Source organism: Corvus kubaryi, unplaced genomic scaffold (genome assembly GCF_017639235.1).
Source record: "Corvus kubaryi isolate FWS band 111438036 unplaced genomic scaffold, C.kubaryi_AGA036_p1.0 114, whole genome shotgun sequence".
Lineage (NCBI taxonomy): Eukaryota > Metazoa > Chordata > Aves > Passeriformes > Corvidae > Corvus > Corvus kubaryi.
Window position 1 is genome coordinate 205,706 of NW_024580653.1, and position 8,815 is coordinate 214,520.

General features: G+C 53.0%; 1 protein-coding gene across 1 annotated transcript; it reads left to right on the forward strand.

Moving 5' to 3' along the window:
• The first annotated feature begins 4,251 nt into the window (after positions 1-4,251).
• On the forward strand, positions 4,252-8,386 carry LOC121660356 (olfactory receptor 52B2-like). The gene is given in 3 exon segments (XM_042019725.1): positions 4,252-4,341; positions 6,723-7,538; positions 7,540-8,386. Coding segments are annotated over 2 exon segments (957 nt in total). The 5' UTR covers positions 4,252-4,341; positions 6,723-6,728; the 3' UTR covers positions 7,687-8,386.
• Positions 8,387-8,815: the final 429 nt, after the last annotated feature.

Here is an 8,815-nt window from a genome sequence, read left to right on the forward strand (position 1 = left end):
GTGTTCTGAGGGGCATCCTTGGCATGCGGGAGTCTCATCTCTGAGCCCAACCCCTTCCAGAGGTCAGCAATTTGTGGCTGTTAGGCAGGGATTGCTTCCATGCAGCCTCTCAAGGACTGGGGGGTGACCAGGGGATGTTTTGGCTTGGAATCACACAAGGTTTGACTTGGAAGGGACTTGAAACGCACCCCATCCCACCCCTGCCATGGCAGGGACACCTTCCCACTGTCCCAGGCTGCTCCAAGCCCCAGTGTCCAGCCTGGCCTTGGGCACTGCCAGGGATCCAGGGGCAGCCCCAGCTGCTCTGGGCACCCTGTGCCAGGGCCTGCCCACCCTCCCAGGGAACAATTCCTGCCCAATATCCCATCCATCCCTGCCCTCTGGCACTGGGAAGCCACTCCCTGTGTCCTAGTACTTCATTCTTTGCCCAAAGTTCCTCTTGGGCCCTGGTTTGGGGTCAGTGTTTGAAAAGACAGCAAAGAAGTGTGGCGAGGAGGAAGGCAGAACTGACATAATTCCAGCACTGGAGAAAACACTTGTTCTCTACAGGGCACAAAACATTAACTTTTAAAGAGCTGTAGAGGCATCTTCATCATGGAAATACCAGGAGAAAGCATCTGATGCTGAGGATTGTTTAATGCCCTTGAGAAGGATGAATTGGAATGAAGGGAAAATGAAACCAGACTTATTCTGATTAGAAATAAAACCCTTATTTTGAATAATGAGAATAATTAATTAACTGCTGTGAGAGGCTCATGAGAACAGCAGTAGATTTCCCAGCAATTACTATGCCTATTTCTCCATGCCTGTGTGGAGAGGGGAAGGTTTTGGGTTCAAAGTCTGGAGGACTGAGACGCTGTCCTGTTCTCACACCTGGCTTGGACCCCAGCTCTGCGCCTGTGCATGTTTGCAGGGTGATAATCCATGGTGTTTCTGAGCTGTCCCTCTCCATCCTCCTTGGAGGGGCTCTTCTAAGCAAGGACAGATCTTAGAATCACAGAATCTCCTGAGCTGGAAGGGACCCACCAGGATCACCAAAGCCCAGGGAACATCAAAGTCCAAGTCATCAATGTCTCTACAATCCTCCTGGGCTGCCTGAGCCCTGCTGTATTGACCTCCCAGCACCAGCCAGCAGTGTCAATTTTGATCTGTTTTCCCTTAAATCTTCTCCTTTTCACGCAGGACTCTGGGACCCACAGGAGAACGTCATCCAGCATGGATGTTTTATAGACACAACAATTGTTCGTAGCAGCTCAAAGTTCCCAGAATGGGGTGTAGGGACATGTGGACAACACTGATCACTTTCTGATGGGCAAATATGCATTGAACCAAAATGTCAGAGTCTGAAGGGACTCCACAGTTTTCCAAGACCACCCAGAAGCAGAATTCATGACTGTTTTCCATATGCCTTCCTATGAGCATCACCAGCTATGGTTCTTCCACGAGTGAATAGAAAATCAGTCCCAGGAGCACTGACCAAAGCCCATTTCAGAGAGAGAAGAATTCCCTGTGGGTTTTGAGAAACACTGGTTAAAGGGAATTATTTTAGCTTTAAGTAAGTTGACCTCTGTTGACACACGGGTGCAGCAGGTGCCAGGGCCAACATGAGATGTCAGGAAACAACTTGTTTGCTTCCTCAGTGAGAAATTCCTCCCTGAGTCATGGAATGGTTTGGGTTGGAAGGGACCTTAAAGCCCAAACCAGTGCCACCCCTGCTGTGAGCAGGGACACCTTCCACTGTCCCAGGCTGCTCCAAGCCCCAGTGTCCAGCCTGGCCTTGGACACTGCCAGGGATCCAGGGGCAGCCCCAGCTGCTCTGGGCACCCTGTGCCAGGGCCTGCCCACCCTGCCAGGGAACAATTCCTTCCCCATATCCCATCTAAATATTCCCTATTTTAGTTTAAAACTGTTTTTCCTTGTGCTATCTCATCACTTTTCATTGATCTGGAGCCAGAGCTCCACCAGCAGTGCCAGGAGGCTGGTGAGGTCACTGCCACTACTGTCCCCAGCAGCAACAGGGCTGTTGGTGGCAGTGAGGGGGACACAGGATCAGTTGTGGGGACAGGGAGCAACCTGGCATCGGAGTACCATCCTGGCTGTGTGTGGCAGTGGGTTCTGCCCAAACAGACAAGTGCAGAGCAGCTCTGGGGCTGCGAACACGTGCTGGGGCTTTGGGAGCACTGGCTCCTGGCACACTCAGGGAACAGGCACCACCCAATCCTTTGGGAGCTGTCAGGGCCTCGAGTCGGAGATATGAGCCAGGCTCTCTGTGAACTGATCAGGAGGTTTCTGATGGAAAGAAAACTTCTGCAATTTAGAAAATTGATGTCAGCATCAAATATCCTGAAAGTTGTGAGCCTAAGTCTAAACAAATGGGGCGGTTTGGGTCTGCACTTGGGTTTTTCTGATCCCTCTGTGAACACTGGTTTGCAGATTTTGCAGATGAAATTGAGCAGCAACCTGGGGACCTGAAGACTTCTTTCCATGCAGCACACAAACAAGAAATGAACCATGGGATGCTGAGACACATTTGCTTCCTTTTGGTTTTCTTTTGAAACAAACACAGTTTTTCTCAGCTGGGTAAATATTTGTTCTGCTGACGGTGCTGGAGTGTGTCTGCTCTGGGAACAGGGAATTGAACATGGATGCTGCCGAAATCTGCCATTGCTGGGAGCCCATCAGAGGAGAGGAGTTGAGCCCAGGTGCAGGGCTGGCAGCGGAACCCCAGAAAGACCCAAAGGCTGGCTGGGGTGGGGAGTTCCAGGGTGTTTTACATCCCTGAAGCAAACTTGGCAGGATGGGGGTGTTCACTGAACCAGGAAAGAAGGGTCTGAAGCAGAAAGGGAGGGTCCCTGGGGGTTTTCAGGGGACTTGGCCATGGCAGATTGCAAGTGGCTGGGTGAGGAGGTTGTCTCAAGCGGAAATGGTCCTGGAGTTCCCTGAGCCTGCACTTCCCAAGTCATGGTTCTCCTCTGCCCCACAGCTGAGGTCGCCTGGGAACCTCTGCAAATTGAAGGCTGGACCTTTCCATCTGTTCCTTTGTACAATGGCTGAGCTCCGGTGTCCACCCATGTTCCCTGGCACCGGCTCCTTCCCTGGCAGAGGCAGCAGCCTCGGGCAGTTCCAGGCACGTTTCTAACCTGGCCAGAACGGCAGATATCATCTGCCCAGCGCTCCCCTGGAGAACACGAACTGTTCACTGATAGCTCTGCAGCAGCGATCCTGCAGCTCTCTGGGCCCCCTGTGCCAGCCCTGAGTGCCACACAGCCAGGCACCACCTCGTATTTTGGATTTATTTGGATTAGCAGTCCAAGTGGAGAGTGACTTTTTACAGGGGCAGAGAGAGACAGGGCAAAGGGAATGGTTTTACACCAAAAGAGGTTTGATGTTGGGAGCAAACTCTTCCCTGGGAGGGTGGGCAGGCCCTGGCACAGGGTGCCCAGAGCAGCTGGGGCTGCCCCTGGATCCCTGGCAGTGTCCCAGGCCAGGCTGGACACTGGGGCTTGGAGCAGCCTGGGACAGTGGAAGGTGTCCCTGCCATGGCAGGAGAGTGGAAAGAGATGAGCTTTAAGGTCCATTTCAGCCCAACCCACTCCATGATTCCATGATTCCTGTAATACCTGCAATCCTAACCCAGACTCGGCAGGGTGGCACTCCTGCCTTGGGGCTTCAGGGGTGTTGGATGCTGAGCACCACCACTGCTCCTGTGGAGTAATTGGCTTTACTATGGTCAAAATCTTCCTGTGTTTCTCCATTGGGGGTGGCACCCCACTGCAGGTGGCTGGAGCTTCATTAGTGCTGGAATGACCCAGCCTGCCGGAAATCCTTCCTGCAGATGGAGGGGTTCCAACAGTGAGCATGATGAGATTCCTGGGGGCTGGAGGGAGGGGTGGTCACCCACTGACCCAGGGCACAGGGTCTGGGCATTAATGGAATCATATCACAGAACGGTTTGGGTTTGGGAGGCACCCTGAATGTCGTCTTGTTTCACTGCCCGGCCATGGGCAGGGATGCCACTCTGCTCCCGTCAATCCAAGGAGGGATCCTAAGCCCCGAACTCTTCCTCCCATCCCCTGGAGCAGCCCAGCCCACAGACCTCCTCTCGCATTCCCGTGGGTAAACTCTTCCAAATTCCTTTTACCAAATTAATCACCAAGAGAGATCTGCACAACAGTAATTATTCAAATCAGGGATTGCTATTTATAGGGATGCGCTCTGTTGTTCGCAGAACGCATCCCGTGCACGCCCGGCTGCTCGGCACTTCCCATCTCAGAATGGTTTGTAGGACTCCTCGCGCCAGCCTGTTTTCCCAAAGTCTGGCTGTGCCTTGCGTAGCCTGGGGTGCGTCCCGCCGGTGCCGTGGGGTCCCGGGGACAGGAGGTGCCCTCGGTGGGCTGGGGTGACACGGAGCCGGCAGGAACCCGCTGGCGCATCTGCGGCAAGAGCCGCCGGCTCGTGTGCGGGGCCAGGTGGGGCTGCAGGGGCGGGGGACGGCACCCCAGGGCGGCTGGAGCTGCCGAGCGGGGCAGGGAGCCTCCCGGTCCGCTCCCCGTCCGCTCCCCGTCCGCCGGGATCCCGCGGAGGTACCGGTGCTCCCACCGCCCCCGCCTGCAGCGCAGCCGGGCCCCCTTCCTCCCGAGGCCAGGGAGCTGGTGAGCTGTTTGTGGGTGGATTTGGGGCCAGAGCGATCTCTGGAGTGCTGGGAGGTTGGCGCAGAGCTGCCAAATTCCCCGTTAACAATAGCCGCGGGAAAAGCCCTCCCTCCCGAGCGGCGAGAGCAGCCGTGCCCTGACGGGGACAAGGTGTCCCTGACAGCTGGCGGTGCCGGGCTGGAGGTGGCCGGGCAGCAGGGACAGGCAGGAGTGACCCCACGCACGGGGCGATGCTCGGGGGGCGATGCCGGCGTTGGGCACCCGCGTGGGGCCGCCCCAGCATCGCCCGCTCGCTCCCTCCGTGCAAGGGAAACGCGCCTGCGATTTCGGTCTCTCGTGAGGAGAGCCGGAATGCCCGTGAATCCTCCGTCCTGCACCGCCGTTTTGTTTCCCGGACCTCCCTCCTGAAGGCCGGGTGTCCGGGGGGAGGCTGCCCCATGGATGCGGCACCAAAGCGCTCCTGCAGCGGTCCCACACAGCTCTGCGAGCTTCCTGTGACCCCGGGGCAGCTCGCGAGGGATGGGGTTTGTGTTTTAGGTAACTGCTTTTAGTTTAAATTAAAATGGAAAGATTTTAGGGAAGAAGAATCCAAGGAGCTGCTCGGGCAAAGCTGTGTGAGCTGCATCCCTACAGCTGCATTAAAAACTGTACTAACAGAGTTTTGTAGTGAGGATGGGTCACGGAGGACAGGATCTGATAGACCGTGGAGGAAGGGATCTGATGCTCAGGGACTCCTTTGGTGCAGAGCTCCTGGGTGCTCTGCGATTCCCGCTGGATCCCTGTTTATTTGCAGTTTACCATTCGCACTGTGCCAGAGAGGCTGAGCTGTTGGCATGGCAGCACAGCTGCCAGCTTCCAGCACTAGTAATACTTTTTGTCTTAACACCTCACATCCGTTTTTGTTTCATGCAATATTTATACTGAACTGCTTTTAAAAAATTACAAAATGGGTTGTTAATATTAGAGAATAGTAGTTATTTTTATATAATACTTCTCATTATCATTATTATAGAATCAGTTATTATTTTGATCAATTTTATTTTTAAAGACAATCCACTGCCATACTGTGTTCCTCTGGACCAGGCTTTTGGACTCTCTTGGTTCAGGTTATTTTAGACGTGAAATTGAGTGTGAACAGGGAATCCAACCTGTTGCTGAAGATACAGTGGCTTTTTCATGCACAGAGTCAATATTTTCGTGTGCAACAAGACCACAGTTTTTCAGCACTTACCACTTCCTCCTGCATTATGGCTAATTCCTTATGGTTTGAGTTTTGAGATTTAAGACTTGAGTGTTAATGCAGAAGCTGCTGATAACAGTTATATCCCATTCTTTTTGTGTGTGACTCTGGCTCTGATTCAGCCTCTAGGGCTCTTCAGGCCTCTCCAGGGCAGCAGCACATCCCTTCCTTTGGCTGGAGGGAGAATTCCATCTCACATAGGTTTTCCTCTGACACAAAGGTCTTTTCCAAGTGCCTGGTTAAATTTTAGTTCTGCTAGATTTGCTCTGGAAAATGCTGCAAAGCAAATTGAATTTGGTCTCAGAGCTAAAAGGGGAGGGAGAGAAGTTTGGAGACAAGGAACATGAGCAGCCAACTTCAAACCCGGAGTTCTTTTGTTCTCTACTCTAGTGTGAGTCCAGGGGCCCCTAGAACTCTCCATTCTTAGTGCCTGAGAACATCTTGTTCATCCCTGCAAACGCTTGACCACTCCTCTCTCATCACCTGACTTCTTCCTTCTACTCTGGGCTCACAGAACACAGAAAAATCACAGTATTCGTGCAATAATACTGTCTCCAGTCACTCTGCTCGCAGTGGAAGCACTGGAAGAAAAATGCAGAATGTTGTGTTAAAATCAAGTGAGGAGGAAATCTGGGCGTTGCCTTTTACCGTAGCAGGAGTGTGGGGACAGCCTGCAGTGCAGTGGAGACCACGGGGTTTGTACACTGGGGTTGCACCTCTGGCTGTGGCTCTTTGCAGACCAGAGCAGGTGACACGCGGCATTTGGTGCTGCTGGAAGAGCTCAAGCACCTAAAATAACATTCTGTAGTGTCTTCTGCCTTTGCTTTCAGGTGAACATGTCCCCGTTCAATCTGACTGGCTCGACACCAGCCACGTTCATCCTGACTGGGATCCCAGGCATGGAGCAGTTGCACGTCTGGATCTCGATCCCATTCTGCTCCATGTACCTGGCAGCCCTGCTGGGAAATGTTGTCCTGCTGTTCACCATATGGACCGAGCGCAGCCTCCACCAGCCCATGTACCTCTTCCTGTCCATGCTGGCCATTGCCGACCTCATGCTCTCCACCACGGCAGTGCCCAAGATGCTGGCTCTGTTCTGGTTCCGAGCCGGGGAGATCTCCTTTGGCGCCTGCCTGACCCAGATGTTCTTCCTGCACTTCACCTGCTCGGCGGAGTCGGTGATCCTGTTGGCGATGGCCTTGGACCGCTTTGTTGCCATCTGCTTCCCGCTGCGGTACGGGGTGGTGCTGACCCCATCAGCTGTGGCCAAAACAGGGCTGGCAGCTTTGCTGAGGAGTTTCTGCATCATTTTCCCCTGCATTTTCCTCCTGAGGCGGCTGCCATTCTGCGGGCACAACGTCATCCCGCACACCTACTGCGAGCACATCGGCATCGCCCGCCTGGCCTGCGCCGACATCTCCGTCAACATCTGGTATGGCCTCATGGTGCCTTTCACTGTGGTCATGCTGGACCTGGTCCTCATCGCTGTCTCCTACGGCTTCATCCTTCTGGCACTGTCCAGGCTCCTGTCCAGGTCTGCCCGCCACAAGGCTTTCCACACCTGCAGCTCTCATGTCTGTGTGCTGTTCCTGTTCTACATCCCCGCCGTTTTCACTGCTCTAACGCAACGCTTTGGTCGGAACATCCCCCCCCACGGTCCACATCCTGCTGGCCAACCTGTACGTGCTGTTCCCGCCACTGCTGAACCCCATCGTGTACGGGGTGAGAACACAGCAGATCAGGGACAAGGTTGTGAAGGTGTTCGTCTGCCCCAAGAGCCACCTGCTGAGATGATGAGAGTGAAAATGATGGACACCTAAATGGGACTCCAAACTCCCCACCCCAAATTCTCTTTCAGGCAACGTCCCCAAGTCTTCTGCTTCCCCAGTCAAATACAGAACACCCAACATCCTCACACCACTGTCCCCAGGTTTGTGCAAAATGCAAGATAAAGGCAAAAATCAGCATCTCTGATTGGCAATGGAAGGAGAGTGATCAAAGTGAGAAACTACCCCAGGTATGTCACCTTTGGGAAATCCCAAAATCCCAGAGTAGCTGGGGCGGAAAGGGACCTCCGGAGATCAGCTCATCCAACCCTCCTGCTCAAGCAGGTTCATCCAGAACAGGTTACACAGGATCATGTGGGTGGATTTTGAACATCTCCAGGGAAGGAGATGCCCAACCTCCTTGGGCAGCTGTTCCAGTGCTCGGTCACCCACACAGTAAAAGAGTTTTTCCTCATATTCAGCTGAAACTTCCCATGTAAATCCCCTACGAGGAGCAGGTAGGTGGAATTCCACTGTGGTGTGACAATAAATCTCCATCTCAGCTGTGTTCTCTGGAGTCAGGTGGAAAGATGTATAATGAGTGTGTTCTTCTGAATGACACATGTATAATGAAATTCATCTTAGAGATTTATTCTTCATTAAAATTCATGGTATTGAAAAATCTCCAAAAGGAATAATACAGAAATAAAAGCAGGTGTTGCACTTCAGCATTCTGGGGCTGTCTTTATTCCTTAACTGTATCACTTGACCTTACTTTGAGTAAACATGTCAGTGAAAAATCATCCTCAAAAGCATCACAGAATGGCATTGAAACAAATTGTTGTTATCGAACCCTAAGAATGCTCTTGCTCCAGAGTAGCTGCTTTCCTGGAGCTTAAAAATCTCTTGGGCATCAGTTTGGAACAGCAACTGGAGGCATCAGAGCAACATCCCCCAGAGCAGAGCTGCCGCACTGGGCAGGGCTGCCGAGAGTCTTGGAGCAGCCTGGTGCAGGGAGCCATGTGACCGAGCACGTTACTCTCTCTAAAAATAGCCCCAAAAAAATCGAATGCCATTCTGAGATGGAACACAAGAATTTTCTTTCAGTAGCTCGACGTCATTTCTTGTTGCTTGGAGGGAACACATGGGATTGCTGT